Here is a 27,103-nt window from a genome sequence, read left to right as displayed (position 1 = left end):
CGTCAGCTCCGAAGAGCTTTTCTATTTCGTGATTGTGTTGCTTGGGTCTGTTGTGGCGGGTGGGGGGTCCCCGTTTTGTGCATCCCCCCCTCGCCCCGCTGCCCCCCACCCGGCTGTAGGGTTTTAGGCCAGTCTTGTGTAGAGCCTCGGTGGTATTCAGTAGGTTCCCCCCAGCTGCAGCTGTTTCTCGGTTCCTTTCCTTTTTTTTTTTTTTTTTTTTTGTTTTTTTTTTGTTTTTTTTTTTGTTTTGGGATTTTTTTGGTTTTGTTGGTTTTTGTTGTTTTTTTTTTTTTGTATTTTTTTTTACAATTTTCAGGTCTTTGTGTTGATTGAGAAGCTATTCTATTTTGTTAAGAAAGTTGAAAAAAAAAAAAGAGGCTCGTGCCTTTGTAAAGAAACAAAATAAAGTTTGTACTTGGTTTTTTAGAAGCTCGGTCCCGCTGTTAACCTTTGTGGGGACAGGGATGGAGGTGAGGGGACATCTGGGCTGGTTTTAATGAGGCCACACAGCTGAGGGGGGCTGGGTCAGACTTTGTGCCCACTTGCCCCAGGGATGGGGGTATCCATCTCTCTATGGCTCTCCATGGACCTGACTCATGACTTGGGGTGGGGGTACTCATCTCCCTACATGTTATTTTGGGGGAGGCACCCTTCTCTTCCCACAGAGCACCCACCTCTCAGCATCCTCCCATGGCTGTGGGTCCCTCCTGCTGCCCCTCCATGCCATGGCCATCCGTGGTGTCCAGCCAAGGGGTGGCTCTTGCCTGCTGCCAACCATCACCCCCTGCTCCACGCCACTGCCCCCTTCCCGCCCCCCATCTCGGGTTCAGGGTCTCCCCCTGCTTCCAAACTTGGGGAACTGTTCTTTGCCCCCTTCCCCAAGAAAAAGCTGGGTCGCAGCCTCCCCATAGTGGCTCCTGCTGTGATGGAGCCCGGGGGTCACTCTGCCAGGGCCAGGCTTTGGGTACAGTGCTGGGTGGCTGTCGCCTACAAGCAAGGGTGCCAGGTGCTGGTGACACTGCCGCTGGCTGTGGGGGACGACACTGCCCTGCGCCACGCTGCCAGTGCAGTGACAGTGGGGACACCAGCAGGGTGGAAGGAACATGTCCTGTTTCCTATGGGGTGTATGGCATTGCCTGGAGTTGGTAACCTGTGGTGGCTTGAGGGGACATCAGATCAGCCCAGGACACGATGTTTGGGGACATCCACCTTTGGGGACGGATGAGGACACTGCAGTGCAGTGATGCTCAGCTCTCCCTGTCCACAAAAACCTGCTCCAGCCTGAACGGAGCTGCAGGAGCTGAGGCAGCCCAAGGAGCCCCACTACCCCACACCAGCAGGATTCTGGGGTGGAGACAGCGTCCACAAATGAGACAGAGGAATCCTACAGGAATTAATTCTAACAAAGGGAGAGAGGCACCCATTTCTCCTATCACTGGAATGGGGACTGTGACCCCGCATGAGCAGTGCCAGCCCGGGGACCCCAGGCCAGGAGGTGTCCTGTGCCCTCACATCCCTGACACGAGCCATTCCCAGCGCTGCCGCTGTGTCCCACCTCTGTCCCCATCCCCAGGGCCCCTGGGAGCGGAAGAGCGGCGGCGGCAGCATCTGTGCGGGCAGCTGCCTGCCCTGCCTGCCCTGCCCCGCGCCGACGCCGTATAAATAGAGGCAGCGAGCGGCAGGGAGCTCCTGGCAGCCACCATGAAGGGCCTCAACCTGCTCTGCTGCTGCGTGGCCTCGCTGCTGCTCCTCGGCACCGCAGGTACGGCCGGGCTGGGGCTCCCGGGGGCTGGGGGCACTCCGGGGGCTGGGGGTGCCCGTGGGGCTGTGGCTGCTGGCAGGACTATGGGGTCCCCACGGGGCTGGGGGTGCCCTTGGGGCTGTGGTGCCTCTGGGGCTCTGGGTGCCCAGGCTTATGGGGTCCCCATGGGGCCGTGGGTGCCCTTGGGACTGTGACAACTCCACGGGGCTGGCGGGTCCCCATGTAGCTGGGGGTGCCCACAGGGCTGGGGGTCCCCACAGTGCTGCAGGTGCCTGTGAGGCTATGGGTTCCTACAGGGCTGTGGGGACCCCAAGGGGCTGTGGGATCCCTGTAGGGCTGGCTGCAGGTGCCCATGGGGCCGTGGATGTCCGTGGGGGAGTAGGTGCCTACGGGGCTGTGGGCACCTAGAAGTGTGGGGCCGTGGGTGCCTGTTGGCTGGGGGTGCTTGTGGCGCTGTGAGCACCTTTGGGATTCTGGGTACCTGTAGGGCTGCAGGTACCTGTCGGTCTGTGGGTGCCTTTGGGGCTGTGGGTGTCTGTAGGGGCCCTGCAGGGTTGCAGATAGACGTGTGGGTGCCTGTGGGACTGAGTGCAGGAGAAGCTCTGGGGTGCGCAGTGATCCCAGCCCTGGAGCAGGACAGGGTGGCAGGGGTACAGCGGTCCGGGCTCCCCAGCAGCTTTTCCAGGGCTGCAGTCACCCCAAAATGTGCAGGGAAACGTGTTGGGGGGCTGTGGACAGGAGGGGATGGCGGGAGGTGCAGATTGGGGTCCCTCTCACAGAGTCAGGTTGGGCGCAGGGGCCGTGCTGCCGCTGACATGCCTTGGGTCAGTGTCACCTGTGGCTGCCGTGGTGGCTTGATTTTGGACCGTGAGGACTTCGGGGGAGCAGGGAGGTGTTCCAGGGCACTGGGGATCTCTGAGGACCCCGGATCCCCTTCCCCGGGCTGTCCCATCCCCGCTTCGCTCCCCGGGTGCCCGGCCGGGTGTCCCCGGGGCGGCGCGGCGGGGTGGCATCGCTGGTACCCTTGCTTGCCCTTGAGTTAATTCGGGCTGGTTCTCTGCCTGGCCGGGCTCCGGCGGCCGCGCAGCCGGGAGGGGGGCGGCTAAGTATGGAAACAGCCGTGTAAGGGGACACTGTGCCCCGGCAGCCCCCCCGGCCGCCGCCCCCCCGCCCCGCGCCGCCGCGGCCCCGCGCGGGCACCCGCAGCTGCCGCCTGCCAGCGCCCGGCACCCCCGGCCCCGCCGAGTTTTGGCCTTTTAAGGGCATCTTGGGCCATTCTCGGGAGTGAATGGGTTTGGGGACCGGCGACACACCCCGATAGAGGTGGGGTGACCTCCGTGGGGTTGCGGGTCCAGTCTGTGGAAGGGGGTCGGAAAAGTATTGTGCGAGCATGGCTGGTGGCTGGTGCCACTCCAAGCGGGGCTGATGGCCTTGTGGGACATCAGAAGCTTGTCACCATGGTGGGTGACCACCAGCCCATGTCTTGGCTTGGCTGAGGCTGGCATGGCACAGCACCAGGATCCCCCAGCTCAGAGGAGGCTCTGGGGCCAGGAGGCATGCAGGGGTCCTGCAGCCCCAGGACCAGCTCTGAGGGGTCCCCCAAGTCCCCACCTGTTTATTGGGGGTCACGTATTTCACCCCAGTACTGCAGGTTTCCAAGAAAGCTCTAAGCAGTGGCATGTCTCCTGCCCATGCTTCTGCTCCTCAGGGACCAACGGGATTTGTAGGATGAGTTTTGCTTTTCCTTTGGCTCCAAGCTGAACTCTCAGACCTGGCTCCTTTGGGGTGCAGGGAGTGGCTCGGAGGGTGTGCTTTTTCCATTTTTTGGGACATGTCTTCCCACTCAACCCCTGTTGGTGCCTGTGGGGATTCCATGGGGCTGTGAGGCTGCTTGGGAAGAGAAGGGAGTGAAAGTCCAATGGAGAACCAGAGGCTTCATTGGAACATCATGGCAAGGTGTGGTCCTTAGGGTTTAGTGGCACCTGGGGCTGCCAGGACCCTGCCACCATTCCCAGAGGTCGGGGGCGGGAATTGCCCTGCGCCTGCGCTCTGACAGCCCCCGCCAAATCAGCTCACTGCACACGTGGCCGGGGCTGGCAAAGCTCCCTTCGGTTGCCAGGAGCCTGGCAGGGACAAGCACCCACTGTGGGGCTGGGCAGTGGCTCATGCCGATGGCACTCGCCCAGTACTCCTCCATCTGCTCCTGCCCAGGGGGACACACTCACACCTCAGGCAGAGCCCAGCCATCCCTTCCAGGCAGGGTGGCCCCTGTGGCCACCAGGAATGGGCCACAGGGATGCTGGCAGGGCAGTGCCCAGACACTGTGCTCGGAAGCTTTGCCCTAGGGATCCCTTGGCCTGCAGCCATCATGGATTTGAGTGGGAGGGCAATTCCAGGCTGTGCCATCACTGCCTCTGAGCTGAGAGAGGGCTTGGAGAAAGCCCTGGCACAGTGGTGTCCTCCTGCAGGGCACTGCAGGGCTGGCACAGACCCCTGCTGGTGACAGCAGGTGTGAGCCTCATCTCCTGGGAGTCCTCATCCTGCCTCATCCTGGAAGGTGTCACCTCAGGATGAGCTCCATCACCATGTTCTCATGGCATCTTGGGGTGTTCCCCATCACCCAGGATGAGTCACCTTGGAATGTGTCACTTTAGGGTGGGCTCCACCTCCCAGGTCATAACATCTTGGGAGTGGGACTGTGATACCTTGTGTGAGCACAGGGCCCTGGGCACAGGAGCCATGGGGACACCCCACCCTGACCATCCCAGGCCAATGGCCCCCACAGTAACCAGCCTCCCCAGAGGTGGGGACCCCTGTGTCCCAGTGACACCTCACTGGACTTGTTCCACCCTCCAGCACCAGCACAGCCATGGGCACCGCTGCCACTGGGTGTGTGTGAGACAAGGGGCTTGGGGTACTTCAGGTGCCTTGGGTGCTTGTGCCACCTACATCCCTGTCACACCCCTGGTGCCTCACCCTGAGGAGACCCTGGTCCCTGTGGGTGCCCTATCTTACTCCTAAGCTGTTGGCTGAGCAAAGTGAGGCAGATGCTGGGCAGGTTGGCTCTGCTGTGAAACCCTCTCCATCAGCCATCCTTGTCCTGGTTTGTAGGTCACATCCAGCCGGGCAGGAAGGCCAGGACACCTCGCTTGTGCACGGCCCTGATGGCACAGAGGTACCAGCAGGTCTCTGTGGGCTGGCACCAGGCTGGGAGGGCTGTGCCATGCCCAACACTCTTGCCACGTTCCCACTGTGGCCCACTTGCCGAGCTGGTGAAATCCCAGCCTGGCCGTTGTGTCAGGGTGACCAGATTGCTCCTGGAATTGCCTGTTCCCTGAGCACTGCAGGAATAGCAGCAGCCCCGGGGCTGTGCAGGACTCCACTGAGCTATTTCCAGCCCACGGGGACATTTCCCTTGTAAGTGACAACTGGAGGGAGCTGTGAGCTCCTGTGCCAGTGGGGGCTGCAGGAGGGGCAGGGAAGGCCCTGGACAGGCACCCCAAGCCAGGATGGGGTGTTGGCAGTGGCAGCACGGCCCCAATGCCAGCTGGGCATGTAGCTTGACCCTTGGGGTCACACAGCCCTGGGTACACTCTGGAAAAGGGCTTGGAGCTGTGTGGCCCTGTCCATGTACTGGTGTCCGCAGCGCTGCCAGGTCAGACCCCAGGGCTGGGTGCCCCCGCTTGGCATGGCCAGGCAGTGTCTGCCCTGACATCCCCATGGATTTGAGGATCTTGTGGGACATCAGGCATTAGAATCCAGGCTGGCAAGTCCAAGGGGTGACGGCGTGACTGGGTGACCAGGAATGCTTGGGATGACCCAAGGAGAGATGGGGAGCCAGGAAGTCTTGCCCTGAGTGCACAGAGGGTGTCCCTCAGGGGACATCCCTGGGGTGGGTTGGCAAAGCCTCCCATGGCTGGAGGCCAGGGGACAGGAACAGTGGGACCTCCTGGACATCCTTCCTCTGGAAGAAGGGGCTCTTCCAACCCCAGCCATGCCACAGCGTGTCCCTTGGGTCCCCCAGCATTCCCCCAAGCTGCAAGGGACACCACAAGTGGATGTTCCTCGATGTAGAGTGTGACACCAGCCTGTGCCAAAATACCGGATGTTTCCTGGCTATCTGCTCACTGATGGACCCAGATCTCATCAGCCAGGAAGCAGCAGGTGCTTCATCTCCCACCTTCCTCATCTTCGTGTCTTCTGCAAGTCAGGATTCAGGGTTCCTTACAGACCTTAAGCGTGGGGAGACAGTGGAAGAAACACCCTGCAGCAGTGACTCCCTATTTTCATCTCTATTTAGAAAGCTCCAAGCCTGGTTTTAATCCCTTTGGTAGATCCTGATGAGGTTTCTTTACTACGTATTAATAAAAATATAGTATGATTCTATCCAACCATTTACAGAAATCAAATAACTTCATAACTTTTTAAACTAAACGTAAAATTTTCTGTACAGATGAGGTCAAGTTAGCTTGACAAAACTGTTTCCTAGGCCTCCCTCTGCATTGAAAACCAGGAATGTATTTGCTTTATGCTGGTGTTTTGGGATCACAAAGCCTCTGGGATGTGATGATGTGTCTGGGCATCCTGGGTTTTGGGGTGCACTAGGGTCTGGAGAGCCAACCCCATCCTCAGCCCCATCCTTGTGGTTGTGTCCTCCAGGCTGCTTGAACCCTTGTGGGATGCTTTGCTCTGAAGGCATTGGCCCAGCTGACCCCAAACGGGAGCTGGAGCCGGGCTCCCACCTGCTCTGAGTCCTGGGCTGGCAGGGCCACGAGCTGGAGGAGCACTGGGAGGATGGCCCTGAGCAGAGGCCACGGGGGCCTCACAGAGCCTGGAGGGCAGGGATATCACCATGAAATGGGGTCTCACAGGAAAGGAAGGGTCTGCACTGGGTCCAGCTGGAAAATCTCATGAATTCCCTGACAGCTTCGTGTCCAGTCATTTTCCACAACGTTTTAAATGAGGTTTTAAAGGCCGGAATAAAGGCAGGGTTGGATATTTGGGATAAAAAGTCCTGCCAAGACCCCCCCTGGGAGGACACGGGGAGCACAGGACTTGCAGGAGCCAGTGGATAATACCCCCAGGGAAGCAGGGATTGGGATCTGGGCAGGGGAAGGGGGCGTGTGAAAAGCCATCCCCGCAGCCCTGCCATCGCCGGCCCCACGCTCAGGGCTCCGATTTCTGCTGGAGGGGGAGAGTGTCCCTTCAGGACCACCTGTGCCCATCTGTCCCTTCTCACTGTCCTCCTGGAGGACCCGTTTTGCCATCAGGTCGTTGCTGTTCTGTACATTCCTGTGCAGGGATGGAGGGGACACCATGATGTTCAGCCATGCCCCTCCTTCCCGCACAGGCAAACCAGCCACGGCATCCTTTGGCACCCAGAACTAACTGGGCCATGGGGTCTCCATCCCTGCTGTCACCACCTGGGAAGGTGTCCCCTGACAGCTCATAAAAGTCCCAGCATGAGACAGGGGTGGCAGGGGCATTGCAAGCCATGGACACGGCAGGGAGGTCAAGTCCCTGAGGGGAAAAGGGCGAGGTCTCCTCTCCGATGCCACCCATCTGCTTGGCACAATGCAAGGTGTGAACACGGGGAGCCCCGGTGTCACTTTACACCGTGGCTGTCCCCTCTCGGAGCCCACGGGGGCCCCCAGGTGCGGACGTCACCCTTGGCTGGCAGCGGGGTGAGGGGCTGGGGCCAGCGGCTGAGGGGGCGGGGGCTTCAGCGGGGCTGCTCCTCCCGATCCCCCTACAGTTGCCGTGCCGTATTTTTAGCCTCCGGAGGGTGTTAAGCCCGTAACCTTCGGCCCATTTTGCACTCATCAGCTGGCCATGTGCAGGTCAGCACAATTCACCATGGATCGGGAGACCATGTAGGGGAAACAGGGAGAAGGAGGTGGAGAGGGGACAGGGACTTTGTGTAAGACCTTGAAGATCACAGGAAATAAAGCCCGTGACCACCACGCCGGCAGGGACATCCCCATCTGAGCACCTGGGGGATATTTCTCTTTTTCCATGAAGGATGGCTCATGGTGGGCACCGGCTTTGCTGTTGTGCCTGGCCATGGTGGGTGATGGCCCCTCTGGGTCAGAGGAGACACACAGACCCCAGACAAAGCCCTTAGGACTCTCAGAGTCTCCTCTGCCTGGTCCTGCCCTCCTCCTCTGCTTTGACCCTCACTCCTCTCCCAGCCCTCAAGGTCACCAGCTGTTTTGGGGCCCAACTGAGAATATCCCTGTTCCCATCACCTGAGGGGATCCTCCATTGACTCAGGCTGGTTCCCAGGCCACCACAGTCGGGCAGGGGCATGTTGCCCCCAGCCACTCAGGGCTTTGCAGGTCAAATGTAGATATTCCCATTCAAGCAGCTCCTGCAGGGTCCAAGGGGTCTCACAGGAAGGTGACCTGAAGGACAGGGGTGGAAGGGAGGGGGGTGGGAGTTGTCCACCACTCCCTCCCTCCATCTGGGAGCTGAACTGGGAGCCTGGAGGCACCTGTGAGCTGTGTGCCAGCAGAAGACGGGGAGGTCAGAGCAAGGGTGACCTGTGCATCCGGTTTGGGCAGGGTGAGAGGCCGTGGCAGCGGCTGCAGCTCTGCTGTGCCAGGGAATCGAGAGCCACTGGGAATGAGGGCAGGCTGGGGGGCAGCCTGTCCTTCCCAGTGCCCGCTGCTGCCATGGCACAAGCCTCCCAATGCAACTTGATCCCGGCTCACAGCCCCACCAGCCCCGGTGCCACGGAGATACAACCACACACCCAGTATCCCCAGACACGGCAAACTGGGCTGAGGGGTCTGGGGCTGGCACCATGCTGACCCCAGCCCAGCTCCTCCTGTGCTCGGTCACCACAGTCCCTGTGGCCAAGCCCAGCGAGCTCCAGCTTTGCCAAGGTCCTGCTGGACACAGCCCTGTGCCTCCTGCACGGACACGGTGCCAGAGCCAGAGCAGAGGGCTGGCCATGCCCACTCTCCTCCTGCAGCCTGGGTCGAGGTGGCCTTTTTCCTGCTTGGCATCTGCCTGCCAGCTGGAGTACAAAGGAATTATTTTCCTCTGAAACGTTCCCCTGGCATGAGACGTTTGGGGAGATTATTTAGGCTAGCAGCAACTGTTTGTAACGGAGACAGTATAGCCGTGATCTTTTATTTTTGGCACCCGCTGACTGATGTTAAATTGCAGTTGGAGCCTATGGAAAATACGGATGGATTCTCCTGGGCCACAGAACACACTCATTGTGTCCCCAGCAGCCGCACGGCATGGCACATGCCTTCCTAGTGAAGGGACACTCACAATAAATAGCTCCCGAGCCCCGTGGCCAGGGTTAGGCCCTGCCTGTGGAAGGCAGGACTCCATGCTGGGCAGCCCCTCATGCCAGGAAGCCCCTTCCTCCTCTTCCCCCTCACTTCACCGCCCACCTTGGCTGGTGTGATGCTCTCTTGAGTCAGGGCTGGGGAAGGACCCTTTTAACCTGCCAAGTGCCCACAGCCCCTCAAAATCTGCTATTTTTACTCCTTTCCCCGTTTTTAGGGCAGCTTTGACACCTTCCTGCAGTGCTTTGGGGTGGGCAGCAGCCCCAGTGCCAGGCAGCCAGGGCCAGCAGAGCCATAGAGCCCCTGCCAGCTCCGCTTTGCCCCCCACAAACACATCTTTGCACCCAACTTCTTGCAACAGGGACAGAAAATTGAGCTGGAGCTGGAGAAGGCTCAGGGTAGAGTTTAACCCTCTTGGTACCAGCCACAACTCATCCCTCAGGGCCCTGGCGGGTGCCCTGGTGGCCACGTGCCAGCGCGGGTGGGACTGACCGAGCTGTTCTCATCGTTTAGAGCCGCACGCCCCCAGCACGGGCCATGGTGATGGTGCTGCCGAGAGCCCCCTGCCAGCCACGGAGCCCCGGCTGGAGGAGAAGGCAGCCGATGGCAGCCCTGAGGAGGAGCAAGACAGTGGCACTGCCAACGCCTCCTTGCCCGGCGTCACTGAGGAGGGACGTGGAGAGGGGGAGAAAGAGCCGGCGGGTGGCCTGAGCGGGGGCCTGGGGCCAGGGGACAGCTGGACAGAGGAGACCAGCGAGGACCAGGGCCAGGAAGAACAGAGCTCAGGGGAGGATTTCATGGCAGCTCATCATGGAGGGAACCATGGGCCTGGCACACAAGATGACATCCATGCCCAGGAGGATGAGGAGCCCAGCACAGAGAAAGGAGGCTCTGAGGAGGAAGGGCAGCCTGGGGAAGAGCAAACAGAGGAACCAAGTGCAGCATCTGCTCCTGAGAGAGAGGAGGAAAGGGATGAGCAGAGCTCAGAGGAAGAAGATGATGAGCAGGGAGAGTCTGAGGAAGGTGAACATGGGGAGTCTGAGGTAGATGGAGGCAAGGAAGAGTCTGAGGAAGGAGAATCTAAGGAGGAGAAAGAGTCTGACGAAGATGGTGACAGGCCAGAGAACGAAGCTGAAGAGAGTGACAAGGAAGCAGCCGGCACTTCCAACAAAAAGATCCAGAATAAACCAGCAGCTGCTGGCACAGGAGAAGCCAGGGATGGTCCTGCCAGCTGCCATCACCCACGCTGTGGGGATGCAGCAGAAGACCCACCACCAGCAGTGGAAAACCCGCCAGTGGTGGAAGACCCACCAGCAAAAGAAGGCCCAACAACAACAGAAGACCCACCAACAGCAGTGGAAGACCCCCCAGCAGTGGCAGAAAACCACCTAAAAGTAGCAGACCCCCCTGCAGACAAGACCCCACTGGCAGGAACAGAGGTCCCCAGCACCCCCTCAGCTGCCACTGAGCCCCGGCACAGCCAGATAGGTTGGAGTCTTTTCTTGTGGGTGTGCTGTAGCGGCGAGAGTCAACCTGGCGGAGCTGAGCTTGGCACCTTAAACCTCACCTAGTGCATGGCCCTCTCCTAACGCTTGTGCTTCCCCACCCACCCCTAACTGCACTCGGCCATGGGCAGCGAGGCCGCAGCAGGATGCCCATGCAGGCGCTCATCGCAGTGGTGCCAAAAATGACTCCTCCCTCACTCCAAGTCCATGATTTCTCCTCAGGGACGTAGACGTGGATAAAACTTTTAACCTCCAGGCCCCTTTCAGCACTTGCAGATCTCCTAAAGACTCTTTATCCACTACCCGCAGAGTCCTCCGGGCCCTCGGCTTGTGCAGGGGCAGGATGCTCCCAGGATGGTGGGGCTCCCAGGATGGTGGGGCTCCCCTCCACCAGTTCTTGGCTTGTAGGGAAGGCTTCTTGAAGGAAGAACCTATCCAGGCCAATGAGCTGCTGAGGCACCAGCCCCGTTCAATCAGTGAAAAGCTAACTAGGGGAAAGGGATACCCCCCAACCATGATTTCCTAGAAACATTTGTGGACTTTGGCCCACAGGTTGGGCAGCAACCTTCGGACCCAGATTAGTATTTTTGTTGTTTTCATCTGTAACGTCCCAGCTCAAAAAGCCTCCCATTTTTCCCAAAAGGCAATCCCAGTTTGGTCTCTGTGTCTTCACTTGGCAAGTCAAAAGGTCTTCCTCAGCCCAACACTCAGTAGGTGCTCAACACAGTCTCAGGGCTTAGTGGTGCCCTGCTTTATCCTGGTGTCCCGACCTGTCCCCAAACCCCTGCTAAAGTCCGACCCAGCTCGCCATATCAAAAAGCTCTTGGAGGCTCCTGGTGTGCCAGCAGCTCCATGGCGACGACACCTCTGTCTCCCTATTTTGGGGACACCGGGGTGCCTTCCCCACTGGAGGCAGCTGCCTCATGCTCTCCACGCCTGCTATGGAGCCATGAGGGACAGGGTGCTGTGCAGAGGGCTCCAGGGGGATACGGAGGCAGAGGTGGGAGAACTGGGAGGGAACAGGCCCACTGGCAAAGGCAGGGCAGCCAGGATGGGCCAGGCTGGCCTGTCCCCCAAGAGCTGGAGCCAGCCCCAGCCTCGGCACCCACATCTCCAGCTCACCGTGTAGTTTTTTGGGGGAGTGGGCAGACAGAGAGGCGGCAGCACAAAGCCTGCACTCGAGGCCAAGCCCCGTGGAGCCGCAGCTGCCGGGGGAAGCACCAGGGCCCCGTTGGGCAGCAGCTGCCACGTGTGCTCGTGCTACATCCCAACCCCGGGAGCCCCTTCCAGGCACATCCTTTGCATTCCCCACCAACAGCCAGCCCCTCCTTGGAGCCAAGCAGTTGCCCATGACGCTTCCCCCAGCAGCCACAGCCCTGGCAGCCTCCAGGAGCCTGTGCAAAAGGGAAAGCATGTGGCATGCCAAGGGTGACAGCGGCTGCTGCGGGCATGGCATGTCCGCAGGCTCAGGGTGTGTGCGCTCCCCATGCCCTCTCCTTGGCAGTCGCTTGTGTGTGCTCCTGTGTGGGTTCCCCCTCCAGCACTAACAGGTCTCCTTGCTTTCTCCTCCAGAAGAGGTTGAAGATGCCAGCGAGCCGACCAAGCGTGACCGGTCCCACTTGGAGAGCACCCTCAAGCTGAACGAGGAGAAACCTGCCGATGATGTCTCAGGTGAGTGGGCCATGCATGCCCTGCACTAAGACCATGGACAGGATTTTCCTTCTCTTCTGCTTTGATTTTAACCTTGCTTCTTGCAGATCTAGTAATGCCAGATCTTCAGTAACAGCCCTTTAGCTGCTCTTGGGTTAACATATTTTAGGTATTTTAAAGACGTGCCCAAGGGCTTACAAGAATTAGGAGGGTATAGAGGCTGGAAGATGCAGATGGTGAATCCCTGCTCAAAGAAACCTGGAGCAACTTGTAATAAAGGGTTGGGATTTTTATTCCAATTATATATTGGATTTTGCTACTCTAAGGTTTGCTTGTGCTGGCCCTGTTGGCAGTTTGGGCTGGAAAGGCAGTGGTAAGAGATACTGTGGAAAAAGCTCCTCCTTTTTTCTAGCAAGCAACTCAGGGGCCATGCCAGGGGGCCGTGGCACCATGGTGGAGGGCTTTTTGGGATCGTGGGTGTTGAGTGCTAAACAGCACTTAGAACAGACGCTCCTTCCATCAGCTGCTGGGAGGAGATGGGGACAGTGCCCAGTGGGAAACATTAGCAGGGGAGAGGCATCAAAGTCCTAGAACAGCTTGGGCTGGGAGAGATGGTGAAGACCATCTCGTTCCACCCCTCTGCCATGAGCAGGACTCCTTCAGTAGATCAGGTTGCTCCAAGCCCTGTCCAAACCTGGCCTTTGACACTTCCAGGGATGGGGCAACCACAGCTTCTCTAGGCAAAATGTGTGACTGGGATAAGTTTGGCCAAGATTTCAGCTGTAAGCCAAGTCCCTTGATCCATGGCTGGGCCACCCTCGGGTCCTGCAGGGAATGTCCCTCCTGCAGGGAGGGGCTCACCTGGGGTTTGCCTCTCACCTGCCCACATGCTTTGTCCCCCAGGAGTATTGCAGCGGCTGAGGAAGATCTACCACTCCTCCATCAAGCCCCTGGAACACTCCTACAGATACAACGAGCTGAGGCAGCATGAGATCACAGGTAATGCCACGGGCACTGGGGTCTCCAGCACCAGCAGGTCCTTGGGATGCAGATAACAGCGCAGAGAGCAGATCACGGAAAGCCTCGGATAGTGTGTCTTCCTTTGCAGCTTTGCAAGGAGTCCATTAACACACTGGGCTTAGAGGCCATGCCCTAGTGAACCCAGCAGCAGGAATTCCTGCCTCTGCCTCAGCCCATCTGCTGTCAGGGCCATCTGTGTGGGCTGAGCATTGAGCCCTGCCTGCCTCGGGTCTCCCACCTGCTCAACATCAATGCCCTGTAACCCTGCCAAGCAGAGATCACGGTCCAACGAAACAGGCTTGGCAAGGAAGCTCAGAACCTCTCAAGGCTGGGGATGAGCTTCCTGGGGGTGGCTGGAACTGGCATCCTTCCTGCTGGGTACAGGACACAGCCATGTGGGCAGGGTATTCCTCAAGCTCCACAGCCTTCACTCATCCTGAGAGCTGGAGTTCCCAGCCGTTGGCAATCTCAGACACGTTGGATGGGGTGAGCAGGTCCCCGTGGCCCCCAGCACGGTGTGGGCTGAGCCAGGCCACACATGTGTCCCTCTGGAAGAGGAAACTACAGCCCTGTCCCAAGATGCTCACAAGCTACAGAAGTTCTTGTGACCCAAGAAACACAAGCAGCCTCATTTTCTAAGCACAGATGGCTCAAACCCAAGTCCGAGTTTCCTGTTCACTGGGATAATTCTCCTCTGAACACCTATTCAAGCACAGGAGCCAGGGCCAGATATCTCCTGAGCATCCAGGGGATGCTGGAGTTCCTCCTGCCAGTGTCCCAGGACCTCATGCCCATGTCAGCCTCCTGCCAAGGTCCTGAAGTTGTCCTCCTTGTTCTGCAGCTCTGCCTGCCTCCCCAGGTGTCCAGGCCCACACCTCCTGGAGCCATGCCCTCCCTCCTGGTGAGGCAGGACCAGGATACACCCTCCCCCCAGATCTTTCTTTTACAGCTGGCCTTGCTCCACCAGCACACAGGCCCCACATTCAGCTGGGCAACCTACTGGGGCACATCCCTGTAGAGCAGAACTCCTGCGTTCCAGGCATCCCCACTGCGACTCCTAAGTCTGGGTCAGACATTCTGTAACCAGGCTTGGACATCTCCCTACCCAGCCAGGCCATCTCCAGTGTAGAGCCAGTGGGGAGTACAGGGAAGTCACCCTGTGGGAGGGTAACTGAGCATCACAACATGTCCTGACTGTCACCCCATGGCTGCTAGCCTGTCCCCTGGCAACACCCCAACTTTCTCTCTGGGCTGCTCTGGTCTGTGTTGGTGATGTTTGCTGTCAGCTCAACTTGGGACACAGTTTAGGTGGATGTTTGGGGTTACAGGAGAAGCTGGTGGGCTCTAACCCCCACTTTGCTGTTCACAGCCAGAGGATACAGCCCCCAGCCTCAGTTTCCAGCCCTCAGGACATCCTACCCTACCCTTAATCCATCCCATGCCCAAGGAGCCACCTCCCTGCCCCTTTTTGAGAGGAAACAAGTGTTTAGGTGTTTCCCAGGCTCCTGCTGGTTTCCTCCCTCTCAGCTCCTGAAGAAACAACCATTAACCCTCCTGTTTTCCCAGCCTCTCTCAAACCCAGGCCCTGAGCAGGACTCACCTCAGACAGCAGGTCCTGGTGTTCCTCCTGGCCTCAGCTCAACATTCCATAGTCTGTTCCACCTCACTGTGAGGAACAGCCACCCCTCAGGTTGACAGTCCCCAGGTCAGGTCCCAGCACACCCTGCTGTGTCTTACAGGGCACCCTCACGGTGCTGTGACCCTGGAGCTGGCAACCCACAGTCCCCTCCTGGCCCCCAGGGAAGGGCACAGGGATGCTGTACTGCCTCCAGTCCTTGTCTCAGCTGTGAGACATCCTGGCCATGCTCCACTCCAAGATATTTCTATGGACACCAAACTTCTTGAAGGATCTCTGACAGCCCAGCCATATCCAGGGCCCCGTTGGGCAGCAGCTGCCACGTGTGCTCATGCTACATCCCAACACACAACCCCATCTGGAAACCTACAGCTCAGCAGTTTGCCTTTCATACCCATAGATCCAGCTTTTCCCAGTCCCTCATTAGCAGTGTAATCAGAGAAACCTGCACATTAGTTACAGGGTTGGCCCAGGGAACTCTCTTGACCTTGCAGGGCAGGTGAGGACACAGTGGAGCTCAGGGAGCCTTCTGAACACTTCCCCTGCACAGTGCCCTGTCCTGATCGGGTTCATTTCATCAGTGGTGTCCCTGCAGGCTGGGAGGTGCTCCCAACTCCCCACTGTGCCCCCTCTCTGTGGTGGGGGGAGGCTGGAGGGCACAGAGCTGCCAGCTCAGCTGGCTGGGAGGAGCAGGACAGCTGGGAGAGCTTTGGGGCAGGCCTGTCATGGAATATGTGTGACCTTTGGAGGTGTAAGCCAATATAGAGGGGTGCCGTGGCAAGCACCCTGGCCCCTCCATTACGTGGCAGCCTTCCATTTTGTCTCCCTTCCCATCAGCTCCGTGCACTGCAGTGTAATCCAAGGAGTTCCTCTGCTCCCCACAACATGTGAAAACTCCCATGGAGTCCTGCGGGAGCTGTGGCTGTCACCATCAATTCTGACTTGTCAGGGTGCATCTCAGAAAGCTCCCACACACCCTCTGCTTAAGCCTGGCAGATGCCATTTCCTTCTCCCTGCCTGCCACCCTCCCGCCTCTCTGCTCTGCCATCCCACATGGATGCAGACATGCTCTGGCTGGGTCCAACTCTGTGCTTGGAGGGACTATCCCTAGCTGAGGGTGAGGGATTCTCCTAGTCCAGCCGTGGGAAGCTTGCTGTGAGGTCACACCAGGTTGTGGTGCATGCTGGTGACCCTAATTACTGATATATGCTAATTAGCAAGTGTCCCTGTGTAGGGAATGACCTCCCAGATGCCATCACCCGCCCCAGGGGCTGGGTCCAGGTGACCCTACCACTGGAGTTGTCAGGACACTGGGTTGGTGGCTGTCTAACCCTGGCTTGTTGGGTTCTTGTGTGCTTGGTGGGTGATGCCAGGGAAGGCAACAATCCCGAAGAGCAGAGGCTGGGATGCAGGGCACCCCGAACCACATCCCCACCCTGCAGGGCAGACAGGGGTTCAGTGCTTGTCCTGGGAGCTGCAGGTCGCTCCCAGGCTGTAACTCCTTGTATCCTGCTGGGAATGCGGCCATCAGTTCCCTCCTTGTCCTGGACCACACCCGGGCTGTCGCATCCCTCCTTGGACTCACGGTTCCTTTTCTCTCTCCCCATGTCCCTCGCTAACAGCTTACCCCGGACGCACCCTGGGCTCCTCAGCCACAGGTTGGTATCGCCGCCTGCTCCCTGCACGCTGCTGGCACTGCCTGCGCACTGCGCTGCCCTCCAGCTTTCCCAACACAGCCGCACTTCCCAGGCACCGAGCAGAGCCGGTACCTGCCATCCCCACCGGGACAATGTCCCCAGCTTGACTCTGTGTGTCCTGACAGCCCGTCCTTCCCTCCAATCCTCATCTCACCCAGGCTCTGACACTTTTCCCTCTTGCTTTAAGACTGAGAGGCAGCATATTCCTCTGGCCAGGGTTCCAAGGCATTTCTGGTAGTCCTATGAGAGCAGCTGAGGGAGGTGGGGGGGCTCAGTCTGGTGAAAAGGAGGCTCAGAGGGGACCTTCTCACTCTCAGCTCCCTGACAGGAGAGTGGAGCCAGGTAGGAGTTGGGCCCTGCTCCCAGGGAACAAGGGACAGGACGAGAAGAAGTGGCCTCAAGTTTCACCTGGAAAGGACAGGAAGCTTGGATTGGATATCGGGAAACTTTCTTCCGAGAAAGGCCTGTCAGGCACTGGCACAGCTGCCCAGGGCAGTGGTGGAGTCCCCAACCCCAGGGGGATTTAAAAGCCGTGTGGATATGGCACTTGGGCACATGGGTGCCACATGGGTAGCGGCCTTGGCAGTGCTGGGGGAGCATTTAGAACTGGTGATCTTAGAAGGCTTTTCCAACCTAAACAATTCCATGATTGTATATGTTGGACCTGTAGGTTTATCTCTCACCCACAGCATGAACTGGAGGAGCCCAGCTGATAGCTCATCCTATAGGAGGGAACCTCTTCCCACCCTTCACTCTCCTACATGCAGAAACTCTCCTGAATGTCCACCCTTGATCCCACAGCAGCTGTCCCAGTGACATGGACTGGCCCCTGCCCAGCAGCCTCAGCCCCCTCAGAAGCCTGAGCTGGCTCCTCTCCCTGCCTATCCTGCTCAGGGTGTGCTGCCAGGTCCCCCCAGAGGATCAGGAGATGGGAGACATTCCAAGAAATGCCATCCAACACCCAGCCCTTCCCCTGGGCCCAGTGCTCAGCCACGGGAACAATGTTCCTGCAGGGAAATCCCATCTTCTGTCCCTCCCGTCCTGCCCCATGGCCACACTGCCAGACCCTGCCAAACCAGGCTCCTTTGGACACAGCCACAGCAGAGCCCTGCCAGTGCCTGGAGAGCCTTTGGCTCCCTGCCGTGCCAGCATGCCAGCAGTGGAGAGGGCTGTGGGTATTTATAGCATATTCCGATAGCTGTCTTATCTCATCTCGGGTTCAGGTGCTTGCACACGTGCTACCGGGGTGGGCACAGGCACAGCAGGGCACCTGAGGGAAGCACAGGCCATCTGCAGCCACGTGGGCTCGTCCCTCTGTCTGTGGGCACACGTGTCATGAGGATACTCATGGATTTGGAAGCTTTGGGAGCAAGGGAGCCAGCCCTCTGAGGGGTGCTGGATCCATGCCATGGGCACATGGCCGGTGGTGTTTGTGGCACAGGGGTGGGACTGAAGTGTGGGTAATGCTGGGAGTCTCCCCAGGTGTTTCAGCCCTCCTGAGTGGCTTGAGGACAGAGAAGACCTTGGTGCTCATGGCTCAGTTGAAATCAGGAGAGGAGGGAGGTTTTGCTAGGTCCTCTGCTTTGTTCAGCATCCTCGGGACAGCCTTGCACTTGGGGCAGAGGCCACACCAGGCACATCTGCTGGGCTTGAGGACAAGGGGGGACAAGACCTTGCCCAGGATTAATCATAGAATCATGGAATGATTTGGGTTAGAAAGGACCTTAAAGCCCATCTTGTTCTACCCCCTGCCATGGGCAGGGACAACTTCCATTATCCCAGGTTGCTCCAAGGCCCGGCCAGCCTGGCCTTGGACACTGCCAGGGATCCAGGGGCAGCCACAGCTTCTCTGGGCAACCTGTGCCAGGATCTCACACCCTCACCGGGAAGAATCTCCCCCTAAATCCCATCTAACTCTGCCCTCTCTCAGTGTGAGGCCATTCCCCTGTGCCCTGTCACTCCAGACCCTCATCCAAAGTCCCTCTCCAGCTCTCTTGGATCTCCTTTAGTCACTGGAAGGGGCTCTAAGTTCTCCCCAGAGCTGTCACTTCTCCACCCCAGAGCAGCAGCGCTTCCAAGGGCAGTCTGGCATTGCCACATGGAAAAACCTCACAGAAAGCCACTGCTCAAGGAAAGAAAACTGCTTGGACATCCAAACTGCTCCTATGCCCAGAGCTGAGCAGCCCAAGCAGACCCAGGCTCTGCGGAGGGATGAGCTTGAGGCTGAGCTTGAGCTGGGAGCGAGCAGCCACAGGGTGGCTGGAGAGAGCCGCTGTGATGGAGCTGCCGCCATCCCCGCCCGGCCGCCAGCGAGCTCCGGCTCTTTTCCGCTGTTCGGACCATCAAGCTGACCCAAACTGCTGCTGACAGACGTGGCACGGGGACACAGCAGGGACAGACACCAGGCCAGCACCCTCCCGGGTGGGAGATGCTTCCTCTCTCCCAGCCTCTGGGCAGCAGCAGGAGAATCCATACACGGCCTCACATCCTTGCAGCTGCCGCACTTCCTGCAGAGTTGCAAGTGCCTGGCACTGCCCACATAGCCCAGGGCGTGTAGAGAGGGGCTCGAGGGGCTGTGGGTGACCAGGCAGGGGGGCTGCCCATGTCGCTGCCCACCTTGGCTCCGTGGAGCAGAGAGGGGGATGTGCAGCAGAGCCAGAGCTCACAGGTGCCCACATTCACACAGTCACACCTGGCCAGGGATGTCTTATGAAAGAGCACACAGGGACCCACCCCAAACCTCTGGCACAACATCACAGGGAAAATAGTAATAATAACAGCCATCCGTAACCTAATTAAAGCTGGCAAGAGAGCAGAGCAGCGGCGACAGAGCAGCAGAGGAATGATTAATAATGAGAGTCCAAGGTTTCAACACTTGTTTTGGTCCCATGTGAGAAGACAAGGCTGGATTCCTGCAGCTGCCAGGCAGGGAGTGGGGTACGGGAAGAGCCATCCATCCTCTGCTTCAGAGGTGCTGCCCTGCTTTGAAAAGGAGGGCTGAGCTGCATGGATGCAGCAATGCCTCACGGAGAGATGTCCCCAGCCCATTCCCTTCCCCAGAGGTGATGTGGTGAGCCTGTGATGGGCAGATACAGCAGGAAGAGGCTGGAATGTTCTCCCCAGCCCCTGCTCCCATGGCCAGATGGGTTCAGTGTGAAGCTGCCATGCAGTGCCCTCCAGCACCCTCGGGGCAGGAGCTCAGCACCATGGGGGCTTTGTGGCTTCCCCCACCTTTGAGATGGATCGCTGCCTTGCTGGAAAGCTGCTGGCTCCTGCGTGGGTGGCAGCCACAGAGCGCCAGGGGCTCTCAGCTACCTCATGGAAAATAGTTCTGCCTTAGGCATCGGGATGAAGAGAAGGTGCCGAGGGCAGCACAGCTTGCCCAGGGCATCTCCTTGCCTTGGGCCATGGGGGAAGGCTCCACTCCAGCTGAGACAGCAGCTCCCAGCTCCTCTGGTGTCATCCATCCCCTAGCTAAACTCCTGCTGGCAACAATGACCCTCTCCCACCCTGAGCATAGGATGGGGTTGGTTATCACCAACGGGAACTCACCCAGTTTTGCTTCCATTCTTGTTCTGTTTTGCACTCACAGGCTCCTGTGTGTCCTGGGCACAGCTTGAGGGCTGGCATAGGCCCTGGGCTCCTTTGGCTCCACCAGTTGCCTACGTGGTGTCCTGGGGGCTGGGGGGTCGAGCAGTGTGGGCACAAGCTGATTGCATGAGTCCTGTTTGAGCAGGGATTGCTCCTGGGGGCACTGGCTGCGTGTGTCCAGGGGCCTCTCTGCTCCTGGACTGATGGCATGGCACGGGGACAGGTCACCATCCTCATGGAGAAAACTGTGAGACTTGAAGAATGCAGGATGGGGACTATAGTTCACTCCCCTCTTGCCTTTCCCCAAACCCAAAGCGGGGCTGTTTGCCCTCCCCACACCCAGCTGGAGCCTCACACCCAGCTCACACCCAGGCAGTGACCTCCTGCTCGGCCGGTGGGTTGGGCGGCACGCCCGGGGGTAGGTCCCTGTGAGGGCATGGTGGAAAGGCTTGCAGGCAGCTGGCACACGGCTTGCACCGCGCTTACCAAGCCCTGTGCCACAGCGCTGCTCCCGAACCCACAGCAGCTCCCTCTGCACGAGGTGTCGGCCTGGCTGCGGCATGGCCTCCTCCATGGCATGTCCCGTGCTTTGCGGCGGCTGCCTTCAAAGAACACCCCCACCCCGCAGCCAGCCCCAAACTCACCCGGGCTAAACCAGAAACGAACCGAGACAAGGCTTAAAAGACCTTCCAGTCCTCCGTAGTCTAAGAAGAGCTAAATCTCGGAGAAGGTCAGGCAGCGAGGTGGGCTCTGCCGCAGAGCACGGGGCCGTCTGCTCCCGCAGCCGGCGGGGCGGTGTCTTGGCTGGCGAATGGCTGGTGGCCCCCGAAGGGCGGCTGTTTCCCCGGCAGCATCACCGCGCCGCTCAGATGGGATGCTCGTTACAGCCGGCAGTTAATCGCACGGCGGCGACGGCTATTGTTCCTTCACTTCCTCTTGTTATTTCCCCTCTCCGCAGATGGGGAGATCACTTCCAAGCCTATGGTGCTATTCCTGGGACCGTGGAGCGTTGGCAAATCCTCCATGATAAACTACCTCCTGGGGCTGGACAACACTCCCTACCAGCTCTACACAGGTACCACACTCACTGCTTTGCCAAGGGAGTGCCAGCACCTGCATTTCCACATCCGTGCAGTCAGCAATTCCCGGCCATGTGTCTTTGATCCCTTGTTACAGCAGGGAGGTTGGGATCTTCTCCGTGCCACCTGGCTGCAGTGCCATGTGGAGGGAGAGGTTCCCCATCACAGCCTGTCCTCCCCTCCAAGGGTGGAGGAGAACGTCTCTCCCACAACATCCTCATCCTGCAGCACAGGGCTCACAGCTCCCAACCCCGACCCCCTGAGCAGCAGTCATGTCAAAAGGGCAACTCACCTTTTTCTTCTCCCCATCCCTCCTCACATGCAGCCAGCTAATTCACCCTCCCAGGAGAAAAGCCATTTCCCCTCCTTCCTCCCTGCTCCCACGGATGTCATCTCACAGCTAAGGGCAAATGTCCATGGCCAGATCAGCGCTGTGGTAATGAGGGCTCCCGGGAGATGGTTCTTCATGGCACCTTGTGCAGTCAGGCCACTTCCAGAGAAACCAGTCCCCACAGAAAACAACCCCACTGACATCTTCCCAAGAAGTCTGGGCAGGAATTTCATGCTGCTTGCCTTGCCCCTGCATCTCTTGAGAAGTGTGCAATACTCCCAATGCTCCCAGCCTCAGGCCAGCCCCGTTGTGTCCATAGCCTGGCACAGATTTCACACCTCTGCTGCTCCTCTCGTTGCTGTGCAGGGGCAGAACCCACCACCTCTGAGTTCACTGTCATCATGCACGGCCCCAAGCTGAAGACCATCGAGGGCATTGTGATGGCTGCTGACAGCGCCCGCTCCTTCTCGCCCCTGGAGAAGTTTGGGCAGAACTTCTTGGAGAAGCTGATAGGCATTGAGGTCCCCCACAAACTGCTGGAGCGAGTCACCTTCGTGGACACGCCGGGCATCATTGAAAACCGCAAGCAGCAAGAAAGAGGTAAGGGTTCACTGGGTTCTTCTAAGGGACCCCAGAAAAAATGCCATGATGATCTGAGGTGACAGAGGTGGCTGAAGCACAACGGAGAAGAGTCCTGACACAACACAGGCTGCCCAGGACAGTGGTGGAGTCACCATCCCTTGAGGGGATTTAAAAGATGTGTGGATGTGGCACTTGAGGACATGGTTTACTGGTGGCTGTGGCAGTGCCAGGGGAATGGTTGGACTCAATGATCTTAGAGGACTTTTCCAACCATAATAATTCTCTGATCCTGCGATTTGATATCTTCTCACAGGAGCAGCAGGAACTTGTGGCCAGCATCAGGAAGGAGGAAGGTCTGGAGATAAGGGTGGGAGAGACAGGCAGTCACAGGCCCAGACACCAAGGAATGGCTTTTCATGCCAAGAAGCTCCAAAGTGTTTTTAGCATGTGAGAAAAAGGTTCTAGGCTACAGGGGAAGTCTGCTGTGCTTCACACCCCATACAACCCAAATGGGGGTTGAGGCACAGCAGGCTCATGGTTTATCAATCCCTTGATGAAGGGACTCATCCTGCATTGGATTTCCCTGTTTCCTCTCCTCCAGGTTACCCATTCAATGACGTGTGCCAGTGGTTCATTGACAGAGCCGATCTCATCTTTGTTGTCTTTGACCCCACGAAGCTGGACGTGGGCTTGGAGCTGGAGATGCTGTTTCGCCAGCTGAAGGGCCGCGAGTCGCAGATCCGAATCATCCTGAACAAAGCCGACAGCCTGGCTACCCAGGAGCTGATGAGAGTCTACGGCGCCTTGTTCTGGAGCCTGGCTCCTCTCATTAACGTCACGGAGCCACCCAGGGTGTATGTTAGCTCCTTCTGGCCCCATGACTACCATCCAGAAACCCACAGAGACCTGTTCCTCAAAGAAGAGATATCACTCCTGGAAGATCTCAACCAGGTGATTGAGAACAGGATGGAAAACAAGATCGCCTTCATCCGCCAGCACGCCATCCGGGTGCGCATCCACGCCCTGCTGGTCGATCGCTATCTACAGACCTACAAGGACAAAATGACCTTCTTTAGTGATGGAGAACTGGTGTTCAGGGACATTGTGGAAGATCCTGACAGGTTCTTTATCTTTAAGTCCATTCTGGCAAAGACCAATGTCAGCAAATTTGACCTTCCCAACCGCGAGGCTTACAAGGACTTCTTTGGCATCAACCCCATCACCAGTTTTAAGCTGCTGTCTCAGCAGTGTTCCTACATGGGAGGGTGTTTCCTAGAGAAGATTGAGAAGGCCATCACCCGTGAGCTTCCCGATCTCTTGGGAAGCATCGGCTTGGGGAAGAAGCCCAATGTCCTCTCCTGTGACGTCACTGGCTGTGGCGAAACCCCAAAGAATCGCTACAGGAAACCCTAAGGTGATCCACAACCCAACTGTCCACGTGTTCCTACTGGTGAATGAGCTTATGTCTTATCTGTCCAAGAAGCCGTGGTTTGTTAACCCTTTGAGTGCCGCGCTGGCAAAGGCTACCGTACAATGAGGACTTTGAGTCGTTGACATCGATGGCAGGGGAAGATGGGTGGGCATAAGAAAGAGAATAAAAACTGTGAATTCCTGACATTTTATCTTTGTTCTTTCGAGTAGAAGGCAATGTTTAAGCTGTAAGTATGAGCAATGCATGGGCAGGACTGCAGCTGCTTTTCCACTGGTGCCGAGAGTGCATGAAGAGGGATTTAAACCTCTGCATCCCCGAAGCCATGAGGGAGCAAGAACGAGGGCACGGCATGGGAGCACAGGGGAGAGCAGTGACACACTAACCCAGGCATCACCAGGAGCACTGGTCAAGGAAAGAGAGACCATGTCCCAGCTGTTGTTTTCAGGTGCAAACCTGCTACAAATCTCAGCAAATATTGATCTTGTTTTTCTTTCCAAGACTTCTAGGTCACCTGGTGAGTTCTGCTTTCACTTAACAGCTCGTTTGATCTTCTGCAGCCTTCATGTGGGTGTTTGACTTAAGAAGGAGCGTTTGCAGGGGCATTTGTAGCTCCAGACAAGCAGCCGTGATGGGATTTGCAAGTCCATGGCAGAGGAAGAAATGGGATGGAAAGGAGCAGCCAGAACTGGCTGAGCTGTGCTGGAGGAGGAGGGCCAGCACCCCAAATCAGATGGTCCCACAAGGAGATGTGAGCAGGGTTTCCTTCCCCGGACCAGCACAGAAGAAAGCACTTCGTGCCTACGTGTGTCATTAACCTCAAAGCCCATGCTGGCAAGTCTTGTCTGTGGACCAGCAGGGCTCCAGGGGTGAGGGTTTGGCAGTTTGCCTTTGTTCAAGTCCATGTTGCTCTTTTCTCAGTCAGCCCTCCGTGTTTTTGTGCTCTGTGGAGGGAGGCAGGAAGGGGGGTCATTAGCTGTGAAGTAAAAAAGGTCACATCCCTTTTGCCCACCTGCTGATCTGTCCTCCGCAGGACAGTCCAGGAAGGTTTCTGGGGCTTGCTTTCCAAACTCCTCCCTTTTTAGCCATTTTTTGGCTCATCTCTGAGCATCGGTGCTCAGTCCTGAAGGAGTATTGCTTTGGAAGCAGCCAAGCAGGGTGAAGTTCCTCATGGACAGCTGACCTTGAAACCTGGCCCTCATGGACAGCATGGCTGTCTGCCAAGCTGAGCCCAAACCAACCAGGAGATAGATGTTCTCCTGGATGGAAACCGGCACCTTCAAGCCCACCAAGGACCTGCTGAAAGTCCTTCCTCCTGCCAAACACCCACAGCAAGTGTTGCTCTCCAGGAAACCTCTGGAGAAAAGGCACTTACCTTTAACAGAAGCAAGAGGACATGGAGGTGCGGCTGAGGCAAGAAAAAGGCAAAAGGAATGAAAGAGGGAAAGAGAAAGCTGGGAATGGAAGGCTGTGTTGTGATGGGGAGGGTGTGAAGGGCAGTGCCCCCTGTCTCCACATGTGCAACAGGATGTGAGCTATGGCAGGAGGCCTGGGAGAGCTCCATGTCTCCCAGGCGCTGCAAAGAAGACATCCCCTTGAGTCCAGGTGAGTTTGGGGGGACGCTGCTGCAGGGACTTGAATGCTCCTGGCCTCTGCTTCAAGGTAGGACTTGACATTTGAACTAATGATGCTGAGGCCCAAATCTACGTCCAAGCACGGGGCAGGGCGTGGTTCAGAAAGAGGGATTTTACCTGCAGTGCAGAGGGAGCAAAGGTGCAAGGGAAGGCAAGCAGTGTCAGAGAGAGCAGCAGCCAGAGCAGTCTGGGAAGAAGGGATGTGCTTCTGAGTACTGTGAGGTCCCAAACCTGCCCCAGTGCTGCTGCCCCTCTGCTGTTGTGCCTTCTTTCTTGTCCATGATCCTGTTGCTCATCAGTTTTCCTCTCCATCTCTCATTTGTTCTCCTCTGTCAGGCTGGTCTGCATAATTTTTTAAGAGCTAATGGAATAGAATCACCAACAGAAACTGGCTGATGTTGTCACTGTCACAGAAAGCAAAGGCCTTTAAACATTTCTATTTGCAAGCACTGTATTGCACCATCTCTTTCCTTGTTCCTTTGTCCCCCTAAAGCCCATGGGGTACCCAGGGAAAGGCCCCCTGTCCCATAAGGAGTATTGACCTTGAAGGCACTGTTACTCTGCTCTCAGGCCACTCCCATCATTCTCCCCATCCTTTCTCTGGTTTCCTTTTTATCTTGCTTTATTTTCCAGCCCTCATCGTCTCCTCTCCTCCCTTCCTCTGCCCTGCAGCACCTGCACGCCCTGTGCAAAGCCCTGGTGCCTGTGTCCTGGATAGGGGTCCCCCATGATAGCCAAAACCCTTTTCCCCCTGATATGGTTCGTTTGGGCTCTCCTTCCAAAGCCATGGCACTGGAGGTCTGTTCTCTGCTCCCTGTGACACACACTGACCCAGCTCTGTGCTGGCTCAGGGAGATGCTGCCACAGATGCCTCCTCTTCCATGGATCCAAGTGGCTGTTGGTCCCAAGAGGATTGCAGTTCCCAGCCCAGCTCTCACCGAGCTTTCCTAGGAGACCTCTGGGATTCTGCAAGTGGAAAAATGGGGAGCAAGGAGACATTTTCATTCTGCTGAGAAACCCCAACCCCCCTCCCCCCAGCATTTAGGGGGTGGACATCTTGCCCAAGAGCTTCGTGGGAGGGAGGGAGCTGGGACACAGGCCCTGTAGATGCCCGCAATCATGTGCATTGGGATAAAACTGTCAGCTTGAACATCAGCCTGTCTAATAAAACCTGGTATTTTCCAAACACACTCCCTGGAGATGCTTGTTTTGTTCCTCCTCCTGGTGTGGGAGAGAGCGCCAGGACTGGGGTGGCTGAAGGGGTGCAGCTGCAGGGAGCAGAACAGGAACTCCCTTCACCCCAGCTTTGGCCTGTGTCCTGTGCACAGGACCTGACAGCCATGCCTGAGTCATTTGGCTGCTTTTCCAACCTGTCTCCCTGTGCCATAGGCCCAATAGGAAAAGCAAACCCCAACTCCTTTGCATTGTACCTCAGGGCAGTGTGATCCTCTCTGATGAAACAAATCCCTGCTCCCACCTGCATCAGAAGATGCTGTCTGGGGACCATGATAGAAGGCAGGGGTCAGGGACCACAGAGGAGAACCTGGGCTTGGGGATCACAGCAGAGGGCAGGGGGTTGGGGATCATGGAGGAAGGCAGGGATCTGAGGAGCATGGAGGAGAGTTGGGGGGTCCAGGACCATGGAGGAAAGGAGGGGGTCCAGGACCATGGAGGCAAGAAGGGGGTTTGTCCTCCTCCATGGGGGAGGACACTGGGTTGGGACTATGGAGGATAGAGGGTTGGGGACCATAGAGGAGGACAAAGGGGTTGGGGACCATGGAGGAGGGCAGGGATTTGGGGACTACAGAGGAGGGCCGGGATCTGGGGACCGTGGAGAAGCGCTGGGATTTGGGGACCATGGAGGAGGGCAGGAGTGGAGGACC

The 27,103-nt window shown here is 57.8% G+C and overlaps 1 protein-coding gene across 4 annotated transcripts; it reads left to right on the top strand.

Moving 5' to 3' along the window:
* Positions 1-1,630: 1,630 nt before the first annotated feature.
* On the top strand, positions 1,631-26,410 carry SRL (sarcalumenin). Of its 4 annotated transcripts, XM_048321293.1 has the most exons (8): positions 1,631-1,762; positions 9,580-10,554; positions 12,144-12,242; positions 13,125-13,220; positions 16,500-16,535; positions 21,124-21,240; positions 21,942-22,175; positions 22,759-26,410. In XM_048321293.1, the coding sequence occupies exons 1-8, from the start codon at positions 1,702-1,704 to the stop codon at positions 23,568-23,570; spliced, it is 2,430 nt and encodes an 809-aa protein (XP_048177250.1). In that variant the 5' UTR covers positions 1,631-1,701; the 3' UTR covers positions 23,571-26,410. The 4 variants fall into 4 exon arrangements, with proteins under 4 accessions (XP_048177250.1, XP_048177252.1, XP_048177251.1 ...); XM_048321295.1 differs by lacking the exon at positions 9,580-10,554 and having other exon boundaries at positions 1,649-1,762; positions 12,147-12,242; XM_048321294.1 differs by lacking the exon at positions 9,580-10,554 and having other exon boundaries at positions 1,653-1,762.
* Positions 26,411-27,103: the final 693 nt, after the last annotated feature.

The sequence above is a fragment of the Corvus hawaiiensis genome, chromosome 16 (assembly GCF_020740725.1).
Source record: "Corvus hawaiiensis isolate bCorHaw1 chromosome 16, bCorHaw1.pri.cur, whole genome shotgun sequence".
NCBI lineage: Eukaryota > Metazoa > Chordata > Aves > Passeriformes > Corvidae > Corvus > Corvus hawaiiensis.
Note: the sequence above shows the minus strand (reverse complement) of the source record. Positions and strands in the feature narration are given on the sequence as shown.